This window comes from Fistularia commersonii, chromosome 28 (assembly GCF_037954325.1).
Source record: "Fistularia commersonii isolate RoL2024-O1a breed Wild chromosome 28, RoL_Fcom_v1.0, whole genome shotgun sequence".
Taxonomy (NCBI): Eukaryota; Metazoa; Chordata; class Actinopteri; order Syngnathiformes; family Fistulariidae; genus Fistularia; species Fistularia commersonii.
Window position 1 is genome coordinate 3,214,311 of NC_141311.1, and position 18,919 is coordinate 3,233,229.

At 44.9% G+C, this 18,919-nt stretch overlaps 1 protein-coding gene and 1 long non-coding RNA gene across 2 annotated transcripts; one reads left to right on the forward strand and one right to left on the reverse strand.

Moving 5' to 3' along the window:
- Positions 1 to 11,495: 11,495 nt before the first annotated feature.
- Positions 11,496 to 14,043, forward strand: LOC147217188 (suppressor of cytokine signaling 3-like). The gene is made up of 2 exons (XM_086176021.1): positions 11,496 to 11,618; positions 12,240 to 14,043. The coding sequence occupies exon 2, from the start codon at positions 12,351 to 12,353 to the stop codon at positions 12,963 to 12,965; it is 615 nt and encodes a 204-aa protein (XP_086032147.1). The 5' UTR covers positions 11,496 to 11,618; positions 12,240 to 12,350; the 3' UTR covers positions 12,966 to 14,043.
- Positions 14,044 to 16,830: 2,787 nt separating this feature from the next.
- LOC147217189 (uncharacterized) lies at positions 16,831 to 17,581 on the reverse strand. Its single transcript, XR_015108973.1, has 3 exons — positions 17,546 to 17,581; positions 17,237 to 17,354; positions 16,831 to 17,067 (listed from the first exon to the last, which is right to left on the reverse strand). It is a non-coding gene; the product is annotated as an uncharacterized LOC147217189 (long non-coding RNA).
- Positions 17,582 to 18,919: the final 1,338 nt, after the last annotated feature.

An 18,919-nucleotide genomic window follows, 5' to 3' on the forward strand; every position in this document is an offset into this window, starting at 1 on the left:
GTGGAGACATGTGAGACCAGTCAGGCTCCAATTAGGCCCAGACTGTTTCCCAGAAGTGCTGGAAGGCCTCCCCCTGCCTCCTGGCCCACCGCGGCGGGAGAAGGTTGCACCCCACAGTGTCCGGACCTGACCTCAGCTGGCATGAGGAGGGCCTCTTCATGGAACGAGGCCCACGAGCCAGTGGGTGTTTCACACACACATGCAGAAACACACAGGCGTGCATGCAGAGATACTGTCACGCAAACATAATGCGCCGCAGCCTGGACGGTATCCCTCCTGCAACTCATTTCACAGCTGTGTAGCGTTTGCTCTTGCAGGTCCTGGATTTCGGAACGGTATTTGGACTATTTTCAGTCAAAGCGGGCGATTGTGTGAGTCAATATTGTTCACGGACAAAAACAAGAAAAGCTGCTGTGGAAATGAGTTTTCCAATACATTTTACACCACAGCATCGTTCTTGCGGACGTAAAATAAATAGGCAATGAATGACATTAGCGCTGGAGAAATACGCTGTTTGCAAATGCATCCCACGTGCTGCTGTGGAGGATTCTCACATTTATATATGTTTTACTGGAAGTCTAAATCCTGCACGGAGAAGCACAGGAAGAGCCCATCTGCTCTGATAACTGACATGGCGTTCCGTCTCCAGGGGACGGATTTCTGAGAAACGGCGATACGAGGCGGCCGGGAGGAGAACTCCGCACCTCCTTCCCTTAAATCTGCGACCTTATATCTCTCCTTCTCGGCCGTCCGGGCGCTGCCGTGGAAACCAGTCGTTTAAAAGTGCGAGCAATAAAGGCTCGACCTCCGGGTCGTGGAGTTTATCATTTACTGATTTCGATTGTCTAATACGGTTGTGCAAACGCCTCCTTACAAAAAGAAAAGAAAACATTATAACACAATCTCCAGTTTTGTCATGACTTCCCCTTTTTTTTTCTCCTCCGCGTTTCAAACGATGATACCGACTTTACACCTTAAGTTATCGGCAGCTGCGCGAGCTGCTGCGCGGCACGCGACGAGGCCTTCGTAAGAAGACTTCCTTGAGGTTTTCCCGGCAGATGACTCACAACCTGCCAAGGCCTGTAGTTTTATCTGATGAATAACAAGGACGTTCTGTCAACAGTGACATGGAAATGATGTGCGGCGTTGATACGGCCCGGATGCATTTTTGCAGCCGTGCGGGCAGTTTCTCAAAAGTGCGTCTAAATGACGTCATTGGTCGTCGATCGTGACCCCTGTCGTTCCCCCGGCGGCGTGTGAGCGGGTTTCAATACAAATGCGCAAGGACGGATGCAAACGTAGGTACGATTTCTCTCCGACGCGAGCTTGGAAGGCTCGAGATGTGGACCGTAAGCGTCTCCATGCCAACGTCAATTACATTTACTGGAAATAGGAATATTTCTTTTTTGCTTTGTTTTTTTTCTCTCTTTCCTATATTCTTAGCCGTGAACTCTGCTGATGCAGGTCTGCGGAGCAGCAGGCTCAGACAGAGCCTTGTTTGTCCCACTGAGAAAATGTGAATGTGGGATTTTTTTTTTTCTTTCTGCGCATTCATTGAAATGTGGGTGGCTCTCATTCTGGGAAATCGTGTGTTTTAATGTGGTGTGCATAGGAACGCATTACCTCCCTGCTGTTTTTTGTACTATCTTCTATCTTAATACCATTTTGTAATTGCAGCTCATTGTGCAATTTCACGAACCCGGGGAATTGACACAATTCGAATGGGAATTTGCTGAAGGGAGCGCTGGAACGGGCGTGTTGTTTGTTTACTTTCAGGTCGGAGGGCGGGACACGCCGTACCCTCCATCTAAGATTACTAGCAAAGAACAGGAATGGTAAGAAAAAGGCGGGGATGGTTTGAAGCGCCTCCAGGAGAATTTCCTGTCTGCAGGGGAGTGCCGGGGCGGAGGGGGACAAAGGAAAAATTCTTTCAACAATGACAAGGCCGGAGTCTGTAATATGTAATGCTCCTCTTTTCATGCAAACAAGGAGAATAAAAAAAACCTGCAGCGTGAGGAGTCGCCGCTGTAGTAAAAACAGTTACAATAGATGTGACCTGAAGCTGGATGAAAGTGCAGTGTTCTCCTTTTTTATACGGAGTTGTAATGGAGCTGAGAGGGAGACAATGAGGGAGAGAGAGTATCTCTGCCAGAGCACCGAGCTGCAGATTCAGGAGACAGGAGAACGAATTTCACTAAAATGCAGCTGCAATTTATTGAGAAAAAAAGATAAAAAAAAAAAAAAAAAGCTTTCCGATACAAGGGGAGGCTCGCAGCTGATGGCCGAGGGAGTCGGCGCCGCTCTTCACTGGGAGAAAACGCACCTGCGCTGGAAACAATGGTCCCATTCAACACAGTCATGGGCCTGCAGTCCCCTGATATGACGTCAGTGGATCTGCCAAGAAGCCACAACACACAAGGTCACTGCAGGCAGGCACACACACACACACACACTGCTTCTACCCCTAAACATCCGCGGCCTCCTCAGACGGAGTGCCGAGGTGTTTCATCAATGAGTATCGTATCACGTTTCTGTTACTCCCCCCCTCTCCACCACCACTACCGCTACCATCCAACCCCACCCCATCCACTTCCCAGGCAGATTTATCCCTATTTTTAACCTGGCAACCACACACACACACACACACACTCGCACACAGACACACATTACAAGCCGCTACTCGTAGTGTTAGTTGAACAGAAGCCACAACCCTCCAGCTGCTCTGCAAAAAAATAAACCGTCAGCTTGAACATTTCTAGCGAGGATTCCCTTGTCTTGTTCCCTGGTCGAGTCTGAAAAGGAAGGTGGGAAAAAAAAACGCCCTTTTATTGATAAGGGGTGTGAAATGGATAATGTAGCTTTGGTGTCGTGTTAGGAAGATCATTTTATTCAACATTATCTGCTGAATTTATCGCAGGCCGTATTTTAAAAGTTTACGCAAAGGGCTGAAGACGCCACGTCTGGAGCGGCAGCCTGTTTCCTGCAGATAGCCGCTATCTTTACCGGCACTAGCTGGTAATTTTAGCGCTCGCTATCATGCATATGTGCATCACATCAGTCAGGGAAATGTACCGTGCAGTCACACTCCAAGGTTCTGGAGGTCTCTTAAAGTGTGTGTATTCACCGTGGCGATGGGAGTAAATTCTGAGAAAACCTACACGTTAATTATATCTGGAAAAGCTCTGATTCCAAGCATCAGCGCCGGATCGGGTTACTGTGTGATGGAGGAAGTGTGTGTTTGTGCTCGAAGAGGGTCATGAGTACGTCCACGCGCGGAAAACCATTTCAATATTATTTGAATGCAGTGCGTGTGTGTGTGTGTGTGTGTGTGTTTATTCTGGGCAGACGATCTATACGAGTCCTCCTGTACGAAGCCCTGGCTTGTGTGCCCGAGGTGTTCTCAGTTAACAGAGTCTTTCGGTCAACCTGCTTTTATAGTGCAGACAGATTTATTACCATCTGCCCAATGACATCAGGCTGCTATTTCCAGGGTTTGTGGGAATCAAAGTCCATTTTGAAGACCGGGATTATGTCACCGGCTCCTTTGTCTCCAAGCACTTGATACTGATAGACGGACGGTGGCGGCAGACGAACCCAGATAGACGGAAAGTGTCGGATCAATCATATTATCTGCTGGGATGCGGCTCATCGGGGGCAGCGGTTCCAGCTCTTCGCTCTATCAGAACTCCCGAAATACACACTTTTGGAGGCGATCGGAGTCCGAGGGCCGAGAACGCAGGAAAGTACAAAGGTCAAAGAGGAGACGCAGACAAGGAAATGCGTATCCCGGCATCGCGAGAGCGTCAATATGCGTCACGGCTGTAACAACCATGTGCAAAGAATGAATAAATATCAATGTCATGTTAACTTTGGTATTATGCATTTCTTTTATGCATTATGATATAATGTTGCAGCAGTTTAAAAAAATGGTTTCTTTGAACTGGTAAAAAATGGTAAAAAAAGTCTCTTTGACCTGGATCATTTATGGCTTCAAGAAAATTGTAAACTATTATTATTTTATGATATTTAACATTTATTATTTTATTGATCATTTTATGATCAAGGGCAGCACAGTGGCACAGAGGTTGGTGCTTTTGGTCAATTCCGACTGGAATATATATTATGATATATTATATTATATTATATTATATTATATTCACGTTCACTTGGTATATTCACTTTGGTATTAATTTGTTTCTTACATGTATTATTATATAACGATGCAGCACTTTAAAAAAATGGACACGTTTCTTTGAACTGGATCATTTATGGTTTCAAGAATTATTATTATTATTTTAGGATATTTATTATTTTATGATAATCAAATGCGGTTTTATACTATATTACATTATATTATATTGAACTGCAGGAAGTAAATAATAATTAATCAGTACATGATGATTAATACTGATTACCCATCCTTCTGTTCCTTTTTATTTATTTATTTTTTTTACATTAATCGGAAAGTATTAATGAGCCCTGGTTACGAAGGAACTATAAGTTCCGTCCTTAAAATCAACCAGAATGTTGTAATTGACTTTACTGGAAAGACTAATGAAAGGAATATCTGAGATTAGGAAACAACTATCACAAGTGTGTACATCCCAGAGTGGAGAATACAATGTGGAGAAGTGTGACTGCTCTGTGAAACGCATTATAATCTCACATGTTTGCACTTCAGCTTTCCAGTAAGCGCCGAGGCGCCATGTGATTAGCAGCCACATCTAACACAACGTGGCCGCCGGTGGAAAAAGAAGTCGCGACCGACTGTAAGCTCAACAGCGGTGACGTTGGTGGCGTTAGCTTCTCTCTTTATCTCCTTTCTCAACACTATGACTGTGCATGCAAACGGAGCCAATCGCACGCTCCTGCATGCATTTTCACAAGTTTGCACCAAATGTCAAAATAGCTCTGCCAAATTGTGTCAGCTTTATGCGATTAGGTAAGAACGGGTTTTGAAATTCCAGAAAGGCTCTTTCAGGAGTCAGCTCTCTGATACCAGGGTCGGTAATAATGTCATATAATGTCTTATATGTCTTACTGTGCCAGGAAGAGGAACTCGAAAAAGAAAAAGCACGCGGTTCTGGAAAATTGCCCCGAGGCGGCGATGAGGCATCGTGCCCTCAGACGCTCTCCCGTCTGGTCCGGTTCCCCCCCCCCCTCGATGCTAACTAACGCAGATAAGTCTGGAAAGGAGGGATTTGGAGCGGTGACAAAGCCCCGAGTGGTAGAATGTAAATACTGGAGCCGTGCCCGGAGCACAAAGGTTTGTAGGTCAAGTGCCGGCAGGGCGAGCGGCGATTGTTGCCAGAAATGACGTCATAAGTAAGTGGGGCCTGCAGGTGTAGCAATCAGTTGCTTTTTAATATTCCCAATAACGCCGCTATTTATGAGAAGTGAAAAAATTGTTGGTCGATATGCATCGGTTAAAGTAAAGTAGGACGACGGCGGATCAGAAAGGGGGGGGGGGGGTGTTTTTCAGCCAAGCGTTTAAAGACCACGCTCACACTTTACGGGTTTTTTTCTAATTATGATAAGCCACGGCTGTGGATATGGGTGCGAGAGATACAATGTAATAGCTCTCTGTTCTGCTTTTACGCTTACCAGAAGACAGCTGTGACAGTAATGATACTCGCCGCCATAAATAGACCTCATGTGATCTGCAGCGAAGCGGTGGATGCGCTGTAACAGTTCGGAGGCCAAGTTTCCAAACTATTCTGATCACGTGCGAGAGAGACGGGGATGAGGAACCACCTGACTTATTTCTTTTTTTTTTTTTTTTTCCAAGAAACCGATGTTGTAAGCCTGGGTTTTGAGGTTCAGATCGAAAAAGCAAAACAAGACAAATCCCAAGATTCATGTATAAAACAACAGCGCGCTTTGGAAAACACACACGGACTCGGATTCGGTGAGAGGTTTTAAATCGATCATGTTTCACTCCCGCATTCAAAAGTCATAGAAAGACTTACAATAATTCACCCTCTCATTCTTTAAGACATACAATTCTCTCTTATTTACGCATCATACAGAGAAATACAACATTTCACTCCTTCATTCAAACCTCATGTAGACACACACCCATTCACTAACCCCCATTTTCACATTATATAGACAAAAAAAAAACATTCATTCTGTCATTTATACCCCATATGAACATAGCATTCAAATCATATAGAGACATACAATGTGTCTTTATGATGTTATATAATGTCATTTTCATATGAATGAAAATGTATCTGCATTAATGGCGCGGGGGTTCAAATAATAACATTTTTTGTCAGTTCACAGTTCACTTTATATTAGTATATTATATAGTGTGGCAGTGAAGCGTTGGCGGAAACTGACTTTTTTCAAAATAAGAAGGTAGAATGAAAAAAAAAAATTATTTGCACCAAGAATTTCTTTGCGGGGCCTGGGATTTGGGGACCCCCGATATGGAGAAAGACATTTCACTCCCTCATTCAAACCTTATATAGACACACACACACCCATTCACTAACTCACATTCACACGTCATACAGACCACATGTGTTAAACCCAAGGCCCGCGGGACAAAAGTGGCCGCCATGTCATTTTATGTGACCCGAGAGAACGTCTTAAAACGTCGGATTGTCTTAAGATAAACAAGTCAAACGCGTGCATTGACCATAAACTACATTTCCCACAATTCATGCCGATCACGTTAGATCGAAATACGAACGATCGAAAAATTGATGCAGCGAAAATGTGAAAATGAAGCGGCGTCCTTTGTCAAAGAGAACAATCTACATCGGCATTTTGACACCAAACACGGAGCTGAGTACGCCAAAGTTAGCCTTCCAGAAAAACAACAAAATGTCCAAGAATTAAAAGCCAAAATGTTATACGTGCATCTGCTTAAATTCTACGCAAACGCATTCGTAACATTTTGGGTTTGAATAAATCCAGAGATATCTAACATGAAGCAGTAGTTACATTTATTGTACTTTACATTCGGTTACATTTAGTCACATTTATTCCATGTGGCCCTTTGAAGGCGACCATGACGCTGACGTGACCCTCGGTGAAAATGAGTTTGACACAAAAAAACCATTGACACACAATGCATTCTCTCATTCACACATCGATCGCACATAAAACCATTCACGTCATTCAGAGACATAGAACCATTCACTCTGTCATCATTGTGAATTTCAACATGATTCACTTCTCTTTTGCCTCGCACTTCTTATTTGCCGTCGCGAATAAAGCGCTTTCGGACGTGAATGCATGAAGATACAATTTAACTGGAAGAAAAATAACCCGCAGAGCACAGTTGGAGTGAATGATTATCTTTTATTTTTTTTTATTAATGGTGAAAGAGCAATAGAGAGAGAGAGAGAGGAAGAATGAGAAATGTTAACAAAGAAACCATTACCGGATCATTGGTAATCACACAGAAATGCTCTTGCTTAACTGACAAGGAAGTCCCAGTCATCCAGCTGTGAATGACAATGCGCCCCTGCAGGGTGACTATACAAAAGTGGAGTCTTGTGCAGGTAGTGAGGAAGTGAACCCGCATGACATGAAGCCGATAGCGCTAACTGGAACAGACTGTCTGATATGCCAGGAAACCCTGCAGCCCATCCCAGATCGGATCATAAATGCCACAATCATGACTTGTACAGTAGACTGCGTGAATCTCTCTTAAAAGTTAATTAAGTGTCAATCATGCGTTCTTAGTTCAGGTTAGGAGAAAGACTATCTATGAATTTGCTTTTTGACAACATCCTAAATGAGAGTGAGAATATTCATTAGTATTTGCCAATGTGCTGTTGACTCAGGGCTTCCTAGCACTTCGCTGTGCAAACAACATCGTCGACACTAAAGGTGACTTCGGTGCAACGGTGGAATCGGGAGCTTTAAAAATGGCCGTCTTGAAAATCTGCGAGTGGAAGCAGCTTGAAAGTGTTGAAACAAAAAAACAAAAAAAAAAAAAAATTTTCTGCCTCTTTCCCAGTTCGGGTTCCCCCTCTCCCCCCCCCCCCCCGCCCCCCCGTCCCCGTCCCCCCTCCAGGCCCCACGGGCTTACGGGAATGGTGAGCTCGAGTAAATCTCTGAGTCAGTGTGGGAAAAGCTAAACAGCTGCCTCTCGGCTAAACAGTGGTGAAGTTGTCATGCGAGGCGGCGTTCGCGAGCAGCGGCTCCACGGCTGTGAGAGATGCTGCGCATCTGAAACCGTTCCTTTTGTGTGTCACAAACAGCGATACGGAGTCTGGATACGGATGAGAAACACAAATAAACAAGGGCGACGAGCGGTTTGGGTGTATTTACGGAAGATTCTGTAAGGGCCATCAGGGATGACATACACAGGAAGTTGCGCGCACACACACACACGGTAACACACACACACTGAAAGCATTCCAGATAAGAACCTCGTCCTGTGATTCTTGGGTGTCCGACCCGAGTACCGTCGCTGCCTCAGCTTCGGGTCCCCAGTCGTGGCGTTGCTACATCATAGTATCAGTTCTACCGCCGCTACTATCAATAACACTAACTATAAACACTACGGTCTCTAGTTGGAGTTCTCCTGACCCGCTCTCTGAGGAGCCGCACAGGATCAAGAGGGATGTAGATTTGGGAACAGATGACGAATAAGTGCATGTTGTGATAAAGTGGTTACCATGGAGCTGTGACGTGCGGTGAGGTTCATGGCTGGTGAGGCAGGAGACCTGCATGCCTCACTTAGTGGCTCTTTGCAGCTGTTTTATGATGGCTCGGCACAGGAAACTAGGAACACACATAGAAAAAAAAACTGGTGATGTTAAATGTAAAATAGCTTTATAGCGCAAATAAATGCTAAATATAACCTTTACAATTTTTTTTCATTTTACATTTTTTCCTTTTCAACATTGGCAGGTGAGGCACGGCCTCTCCTGCCTCCCCTGACTGCACCTTGCTGCCATGTAGACGCAACAGTGCTGATGCCATTTTCCAGCTGGAGCCGCTGAGCAGTTTGTTCCCTCTGCCGACTTCCATTCTTGACCCATGGGTGTCTCTGGATAACAAGAGTAACACACATACAGCTGTTGACAAAAACAGTATACATTGGAAATATAGTTCAGAAAGTAAAAGTGTTTGAACATTTTATGGTGACAGCAATCCGGTCTGAGTGCAGAGCATGCTAGCAGTCAGCTGGCATTGCGCAATTTGCGTTGCGTCCTCACCGCACATCTCTTCTCAGTTTTTGAACAGTAAGTGTGAAATTCCAGTGATTTTAAAATGAAAAACAATCTAAAACTTGTGAAGATAATGAATACTGCGCTCTCTAGTTGGTCTTCTCCTGACCCGCTCTCTGAGGAGCCGCACAAGATCACGATGGATGTAGATTTGGGAACGGATGATGAATAAGTGCATGTTGTGATAAAGTGGTTACCATGGAGCTGTGACGTGCGGTGAGGTTCATGGCCGGTGAGGCAGGAGACCTGCGTGCCTCACTTAGTGGCTCTTTGCAGCTGTTTTATGATCGCTTGGCACAAGAAACTAGAAACACCCCAAAAAAAACTGGCGACGTTAAATGAAAAACAGCTTTATAATGCAAATCACTGATAAATATAACCATTTGATTTTTTTTCACTCTACATTTTTTCCTTTCCAACATTGGCAAGTGAGGCACGGCCTCTCCTGCCTCCCCTGACCGCACCACACTGCCATGTAGACGCGACGACGTTGATGCCGTTTTCCCAGCTGGAGCCACTGAGCAGTTCGTTCCCTCCGCCGACTTCCATTCTTGCCCCAGGGGAGTCTCTGGATGCTGAATCCATGCCTCACAATGATGACACAATAGATTTTCTGGAAACAAGTGGAGTGTTACGAGGCTATCCTTGTGATTTCCCTTCCCCCCATCCTGTCGGCCGGCTGAATCAGACAACACCTGACTCCTATGTGGACACAGCTGGCATTTACCAAAAAACCCATCAGGCACCGTGGCGTCAGCCCGTTACTCACGAGGCCGTCCTTCCAGCAGAGGTTTTGGCGGAGAGGATCCAGGGACGCTTGTTGTTTGCAAGGTGACCGGGCGAAAACATCGGGGGACTTTTTATAGGCGTTATTAGGAACCAGGTGATTATGAGGACAAAATATTTGTTAGGAAACAGGCGTGATGAAGCGAACCCACCGTACTGCAACCTGGTACCAGCAGTCATGGCTGAGTCAGCAGGGAGGGAACGGATGAGTCTCGTATGAACACCATATCTGTCACACTTGTGTTGCCGAAGATCTACTTCTCTTCTCGTGGATCTGCCTCCTAAGACGGTCCGACGCCACTTACTAATCCGATGACAACCACGGCGGAGGCTGGAAATGTGAATTATTTCATTTATTTCTCACCACTCTGTAGTCGGTATAACAATGACGATGTTTCCTGGAGGCCTAAAAGTGATGGAGATTACTCCTTCCCAGCTTCACCTGCCGTTTCCCGGAGTAGTTTCAGCGCAATTCAATTGTTCACGGATTAATAATCTTCAACCTGTGTATGTTGGGGGGTGAAGGGAGGGCTGATGGATGCAAGAACTAATAAATATAAATTGGCAAGTTTCAGAGCAGCACAGTGTACATTCAAGCTTATTTAGGGGAGGGGGTCATAGATAAGATAAGATAAGATAAGATAAGATAAGATAAGATAAGATAAACGTTATTGATCTCCATAGGGGAAATTGTTTTGTCACAGCAGCATAACAGTTATAGTGTCAATAAATATAAATATAAATATAAACATAAACATAAATATAAATATAAACATAAATATAAATATAAATATAAATATAAATATAAATATAAATACAAATATAAATATAAATAGACAAAATAGCCAAAAAATCCACAAATGAATGGAAAGCAGAGAGATCAACAACATCAAGGATAAGAATAGACAACAGAATAGAAAAAAAAATGCATTCAGGTAAAAAAAAAAAAAAAAAAAAAAAAGACATATAAATATAAAAAAAATATATTTATTATACTTAACAAAAGTACATTTATATACACATTAATATAGATGCTCATTTATCATCATAAAATTAAAGGACAATGACTTAATGCGGGGTTTGCGTGACAAAACTCTCACACGAAGGAGGAAAGAAAGAAAGAAAGAAAGAAAGAAAGAAAGAAAGAAAGAAAGAAAGAAAGAAAGAAAGAAAGAAAGGACAAGTTTTAAAAGCAGCGATTCTGTTTAAAACGCACCGATAAGAGACGACGCGTCCTCTGCGTACTAAGAAAAGGCTTGCGTGTGTATGTGTGTGTGTGTGGTGTGTGTGTGTGTGTAAGTGGGGGGGTGTTCTTAGCAGGAATCCTTCAACAAAAAAAAAAAAAAAAAAAAAAAAAAAAAAAAAAAGAAAACAAAATAAAGACTTCCTGTCAATCTGCCAAAGAGCGAGTCTTTACTGGAAAGAGGAGGCGGAGCGTCCGGAGCTCCGGAGCGGCTCCTCCCGCCTCCCCGGCCGGCCTATAAGGCTGTGCGCGCCGCCGGGACTCCTCACCGCCGCAGACGCGCCGAACCCGCTTACCGTAAAACACCGGGACCGACCGGCGGAACCTCATCGAAGTTCCGTCCTCTTAAACTCGGATTAAATCACCTAAGCGATTCCGGAGGAGCACCCGAGGTGAGGAGGGAGCGATCTTTATCTCCTTTTTTTCCACTTTTTTTTAATTTTTTTTTTTTTTCAGGGTTATTTTATTCGGAGTTATTACCGTAATTGATGCTACATTGCGCAATCTGGTTTTTGGATATTTCTGATCTTTTTTTATTTTCGCGTCTGTGTATGTGTGTGGTTGAGTGTGTGTGTGTGTGTGTGTGTGTTTGGTTCCGGGAAGCCGCCGCGGGGCTCCGGGGCCCCGGGGGCCAGGTGCAACCTCTTCCCCGAAATCTGCTTTAGACTTTAGTCACAACCGGTACTCAGATTCTTAGAAGTTTCAAATGTAGCTGGTGGAAGTTTTTAAAAAATACCGCTTCTAACAGTTATTTATTCGCTCTTATTTTTTTTTCTGTCTAATATGTCGAGATAAAAAAAAAAAACTTAAACTGTTAAGGCATCTTCACATTGTCACATTTATTCCAATCTATGGAAATTCAATGCCGGCGTCCCCGTATGAGGACACGGCTTCTATCAAAAAACGACTTTGTGTTTTATTTAATTTTCTACGCTTATTAAGTCAGATGGAGAGGAAATAAAAAAAGTGATCCGCGCTGATGTTCTAACCCGTGTCCCGCTCGTCTCCCCCAGGTGTTCCACTTCCACGGACGACCTCCTCTTTTTGGCTCCGCCTCCTTTTTCTCGACGCTCCCCGTGGTGCCCGGTGCTCCCCAGTGCTGCCTCGAGAGCGGGCACAGCGCCATGGTAACTCACAGCAAGTTTAACTCCGCAATGAGCAGCAGCCTCTTTGACTCCAACATGCGGCTGCCTCACCGTTACAAGACCTTCACCAAGACGCAGTACCAGATGGTCCTCGCCACGCTGCCCAAGCTGCAGGAGAGCGGCTTCTACTGGAGCGCCATCACCGGCAAGGAGGCCAACGCCATGCTGGTGTCGGAAAGCACCGGGACTTTCCTGATCCGGGACAGCTCCGACAACAGACACCTGTTCACCATCAGCGTGAAGACGGTGTCCGGCACCAAGAACCTGCGCATCCAGTGCGACTCCTCGTCTTTCTACCTGCAGACGGACCCCAAGAACATCCAGTCTGTTCCTCACTTTGACTGCATCCTGAAGCTGGTTCATTACTACATGCCTCAAAGCAAAGGAAACACGCGCAGCGGGAATACCTACTACATTTACTCCGGAGGGGAGAAAATCCCCTTGGAGCTCATCAAGCCGCTCTACTGCAGCCTGTCCACCCTGCAGCACTTGTGCCGGAAAACCGTCAACGGACATTTGGACATTTCTTCCAAAAGAGACCAACTTCCCCATCCCCTTAAGGAATTTCTCCAGGAGTACGACGCTCCCATATAACTCCGCCGGAAGGAGCAGAGACTAAACTTTCGGAGGATCCGACCTCGGGATACGATGGGGAAAGGACGGAGCCCGGGGGGAACTGAGCTCGCCCCGGACGTGCGGACAAAGCGCCGGCGGCTTTCACGGAAAAGCGTGCGCGGCGCACACACCAGCACTCTGGGGGCTCCAGACGCCAGACTGAGGAGAGAGCGGGGCGGGCGGTGAGGAACGAGAGCACTGCTGTAATTTGCCGTGACGGGCCAGAGAACCCCCGCGGACGACCGACGACGACGCCGCCGCCGCTGCTGCTGCTGCTACTAACCGAGGTGCTGTGAGGCGTTCAAGTAGAAAACGATCCATCCTGCAAACGCTTCCATTAAAAGACTTTTTTTTTTTTTTTCGCTGACCTTGGATGGTGACCTTGGATGTCTGTCCTGCGATCTTCTGACCAAGTGTATGCTGGAAGTGTATTGAGAAAGGAGCGGACATATTTGCACATGCGTACCAGCCACAGCGACGACGAAGGGCTGAAACTAATCTTGAAGTAAATCTTAACATCGGAAAATCGGAAAACAAGTGTTCTGATCCCTTTTTTTTTTTTTTTTTTTTTTTGCTCCGGTGAAAGTTTTATCACCACCTAAAGCGGACAACGACTGATCTTACTTGAGTGAACTTCACCACTGCAGAGTTGTTACTCAAATCTTAAGTCGAGACGTGGTGCGGCTTTAGCGGTTGAGGAAATACGAACCCAAAGTACGTGGTAGTGTGTTTTGTGAAATGCGTTATTGCCTCAGATGGCAAATGAATGTATTAAATAAGGTGTCTGTGGTCCTCTGATGAGAAAACGAGGCGGAGCGTGTTGTTGTACGTCAGAGTCTTTTACTAAAACATTGTTTACATGAAGGCAAAATGTTACTTCTGTTTTGCTGTCTTTTATAAAGATATGTTTTTTGCCGGCCAAACCTCTGGCTACCGATGCTTGAAGATAACACGGGAAGTTCGACGACGCAAGCGTATCCACTCGACTTTGCACTTATTTATAGATGTAAGAACATTTCAAGTAATTTATAATAAAGTGTTATTTTTGATATGAAAACAGCTCTCGTTGTGTTTGTGTTACACTTGAGAGGGTCATTTTACAAGTACACAAAAACTTTCCCCGGAAATGCTTCCTGCCTCGACAGAACGCCTCATTTTAGCACACGAGTAAGTCAAAGAGACGCACAAATACACTCATGTAGAGAAATTCGGGGTATTTTAGGGTCTCCGCTCGACTTCCTGCATGAATAGAACCAGGGATGTTCTGCGCCTTGAGGCAGAAGCACGACGATGCATCCAGGACGCTGATTTTGATTTAAATTTGCATGAAACTTCCCCACAGTGGGACGATGAAAGGCGCTCTTTTTTTTTTATTCCGTTCCAGTTCTAAATGAATACGTCCGTTTAAATCGAATTCGCCGCGAGACGAACTTCCCGGAACCGCTACATGAGACACCTGGTCTCAGAGAGAAGCCCCCGAGATGACTCTCCCGTTCTGACGTGACTCACTGAGCTTTGCGCTTGCGTGAACGTTACTTAACATGCTCCTGCACGCACACGCGGCGCCGCCAATCACGAACGTCACCTTGAGGTGTAGAAATTCTCAGAACTATCGTCTGTCCTGCACACACACACACACACACACACACACCGTGACCTCATTGAAACTGGAGCACTGACTCTTATAGACCGCATACAGTAGCTGAAGTCAACAATTCTCTGGAATGTATTCTGAACCGCAGAAGTGGCTGCAGCACCTTTAGTACAACAACAACAAAAAAGATTATTCCTTGAGTAAACACGTCAAATTTTACTCAACCGGCGGCCGCGTGAATGACAAATGCTTTCCTTCAATACAGCCAAATATCGCCGGAATTATTTTTAGAGCGGCACATCCTGTACTCCACGGCCTCGCGCCGCTGCCGGGTTGTTTTCATTCCTACATCTAAATCTATCAAGCCTCGAGTCGTCTCTTTTATGAAATGCATTTCCTAGGAATACTACCTCGGATCTGGACTCGCCCAGAGAGTTCACGTGTAAACGGCGCTTATATAAGTTCTATCTAGTCTTGATGGCAGCCAACGCTGCTTTTCATACTTTGCCGAGTCTCAGAGATCCCGAGCATTTTACGAACGCCGTCCTCCGACCGGTTAGGTGGGCGCCTTCGGGTTTCTCTAAATATCTTTCGATCGATGGGGACGTTTTTTAAATTTAATAACGTCCAACTCGTGGAAATATGTTTAAAGTCTGAATATAATTACACCTCATTTGGGCGTCCGGGGCCGTGAGGAAGTTATCGCAGGAAGTTATTGCTTCGCCGGTGACAAAGCAAAAAGCTCTACCTGTCGAGCCCGCTAACAATATTAGTTAGATTGATGATGTTCCTCTGATTCCAGCTCAAGGCAGCGATCCCTGGAGTCCACGGCCGCCCCGACCAGGCCGGGAGAGACTCCAGACGGGAACAAACACGTGGGCATTTACTGCAAACTGTTAAAATGGCGGTTGAACGGGAACCCGCAATAAGCTCCGCATCCAAGGTGCTTACTGGAAGGCTTTACCTGCTTCCACTGCACTTTCACGTTTCCTTAAAAAAGCCGTCGGGGTTCTTGGCAGGCTTTTCTGACGGATGAATGTTACCCGGAGTGATTTAGGCTCTGAAATTCCCTTTTGTGATGAGGAGTAAGTGGAAAAAATTGGAATCCATCTCCATAAAACATCTGCGAGAGAGCGACAGATTTTATCGCATTCGGTGTCGAAGCCATCACTCCTTCCACCCGCCGACGGAAATTGAGATCTGTTTATTCGTTCAGCGCCAAAGCATTATTTATTTTTAAAACAAGTGATAAGAGTTTGATTACACAGAAAGCATAAGTGGATCTGGGAATGAAACTCTTGCCCGGTCAGTTTCCCCTTTTCGCTGAAAAAGCTCTCTGTATGTGTAAGAATTCCAAATAATTGCCGTAAAAGTTCCTCTCTGTGAAAAATAACCTATTAATTCCTGTACACCAAAGTATCTGCTTCTCACAGAAACACACACACTGGAAAGATATGCAGATTACTGGGGAGAGGAATTACCAGTGAGCATTTTACCAGTACATGATTCAGTGCGTTTGCTCACTGACGGCACATTTGTGTTCACAAGGTTCGTAAAGCTTTTTGGACCAGAAAACAAAAAACGGGTACATATAATTACATATAAATACAAGCGAGAGAAAGAGGGAGAGAAAAGGATTTAAAATCAAATCAAAAGCATTCCTAAAACCAAAATCCTCAGGTCAGATAAGCAGTCGGAGCCAGCCTTCATTGGAGAGCTATTAAAAGCACACGACCGGATTTGCTGTTCTGAGGAAATTCGCTGGTAGTCGTCCACGAGACGCGAGAGCCTCGTACACAACGGCTCTGTGTGCCTGCAGCTGCACCTGCAACCAAACCAGACGGCTCTCTTGCACTGATGCACAATGTATGCACACACACACTGTTCGTTTTTGTGTGTATTTCATAATTACTTTTCCCTTTTCAGCTCAATAATCTCAATCGTTACGTGAAGGGACAGCACGGTAGCGTCGCTGTTAGCGCTTTCTCATCTCGGTAAAGAAGATCCCTCGTTGTTTTCCCACGTGAGGCCTTTCGTTTTGGGCTCTCCTACGTTCTCCCGGTGTTTGTGTGCGGTTCCTCCGGGTTCTTAGGCTTCCTATGATCTACATTTCCAATGTATGGTGTTTTTTGTCAACAACTTTATGTGTGTTACTAGTTTGTTGCGCTGAGCGATCATAAAAAAAAAAAAAAAAAAATCGAAGCGCCGCTAAGTGAGGCACGCAGTTCTCCTGCCTCAAGGTAGGGGGCGCTCGTGATTCCTGGGATTTTGCTTGCTACTCCTCGGCTGCAGAGTACAGTGATGGCAAGCTAGAGTTAGCAAGTCAAGTGCAGTCATCCATTTATCTTTTCCTCTCCACCCTTTCAAGATGGAGGATCGTGATGAAGCCAGTGCCTCACCAGCCATGAGCCTCACCCCACATCACTCGTATAGAATAGCATTAGCAATGTGTCTTCCACCCGCGGTCCAAAAACACACAGGCGGTTCCTGTGAACGATAGAAGAAGAATTGTAAATTCTACACCTTATATTTAATAACTATTCCATGGTTATCGCACTGCAGTCTCTACTGGCACAAATACAGGATAATACATCATGCTGCTATTACTGACTTATCAGAAATGTCATTTTTATCTGCTGTGCACTTAATCGCTTACTTTGGGGTTTGGAGTTGTCTTTTGTTTTTATGCCGTGCATTTTTATTCTGTCCCGTGAGATTGAGAAACGTCTTCTCTTCGTTGAGACTTTGTTTTTGTCGCTGCCACTGCAGAGACCCTGTGAAAGAAAGATGTTGGTGGCTGCTCGATCTCTTATGTGGACGATGCAGTTGCTATTAGCTATTAGCCCAGGCTCGGGCAAGCTACGGCCCGCGGGCCATATTCGGACCGTTGGGCATTTTAATCCGGCCCAACAAACCTGGAATTTTAATGACTAAAGCTTGTTTATTTTTGTTTTCCCTTAAATACCTGTGGTTTTCAAGGAATACGGTATCAGCCGGCGGCAGCTGTGAGTCGCGGTGGACCAAATCAGCTGATGAGGTGGAACTACCGGAAAAAACACGGAAAACCGTGATGACCGAGGCAAGTTCTGTGCTGCGGTTCAAATTAGAGATTAGTCATGTATCCAAACCTCTGGAAGACAGCACTTAAGATGACGTTCAAGCAGAAATTCATCATTATGAACACCAACAACGCTCGTCACAGATCAAGTCAAGTTCACATTCGATCCATCCTGAGAAACTCCAGACTTTGATGCTCTGGCAAGAAAGGGAGATCAACAACTCTGAAAGTGAACGTGACTTTCACTATCGTGTTATGAAATCATTGATTTGGAAAACTTACCAACTTACCAATGCATGGAAATAAAAAAACATGACAGAGTTAATTGCAGGAGTGAGGCAAAGGCTTTTGAAAAAAGGATAATTGGAAGATGAATGAAATTGAAATGAAAAATGAAATAATGAAACTAAGATACATGTAATTATTTTTCAAAACTTCAGTCTTTCTTTTGTCTCTCCGATATCATGTTTTTAGGCTTGAAGGCGCTTGAAGGCACGTTAGTATTACAGTACAGAATGGTGAGGTGCAGTCAGGGGAGGCAGAAGAGGCCGTGCCTCACTTGCCAATCTTGGAAAGAAAAAAAAGTAATATGAAAAAAAGAATTAATTGGCTGTATTTATCAGGGATTTGCACGATAAAGGTGTTTCTCATTTCACTTCACCAGATTAGATTGTTTTTCATTCCAAATCGCCGGATTTTCACATTTACTGTTCAAATACTGAGAAGCGACGTGCGGTGAGGTCACGAACTTTTGAGCCTCAACGTAGATTGTGCAATGACAGCTGACAGCTGGCATGCTCGGCACTAAGACCAGATTGCTGCCTCTGTTATGTCACTATTAAAATGTTGAGACACTTTTGCTGTATGATCTACATTTCCAATATATGGTGTTTTTTGTCAACAACTTTATGTGTGTTACAAGTTCGTTGTGCTGAGCTATCATACAAAAAAAAAAATTGAAGAGCCACTAAGTGAGGCACACGGTTCTCCTGCCTCAAGGAAGGGGGCGCTCGTGATTCCTGCAGAATACAGTGGCAAGTTAGAGTTAGCAAGTCAAGTGCAGTCATCCATTTATTTTTTCCTCTCCTCACTTTCAAAATGGAGGATCGTGATGAAGCCAGTGCCTCACCAGCCATGAGCCTCACCCCACATCACTCGTATAGAATAGTATTAGCAATGTGTCTTCCACCCGCGGTCCAAATTGTACAGCAGGTTAGCCGAGGACAGTGGATTGCCCTCGAGACTGTCTGTAACCGGACCTGAGACTGGCTGTCGACCCAT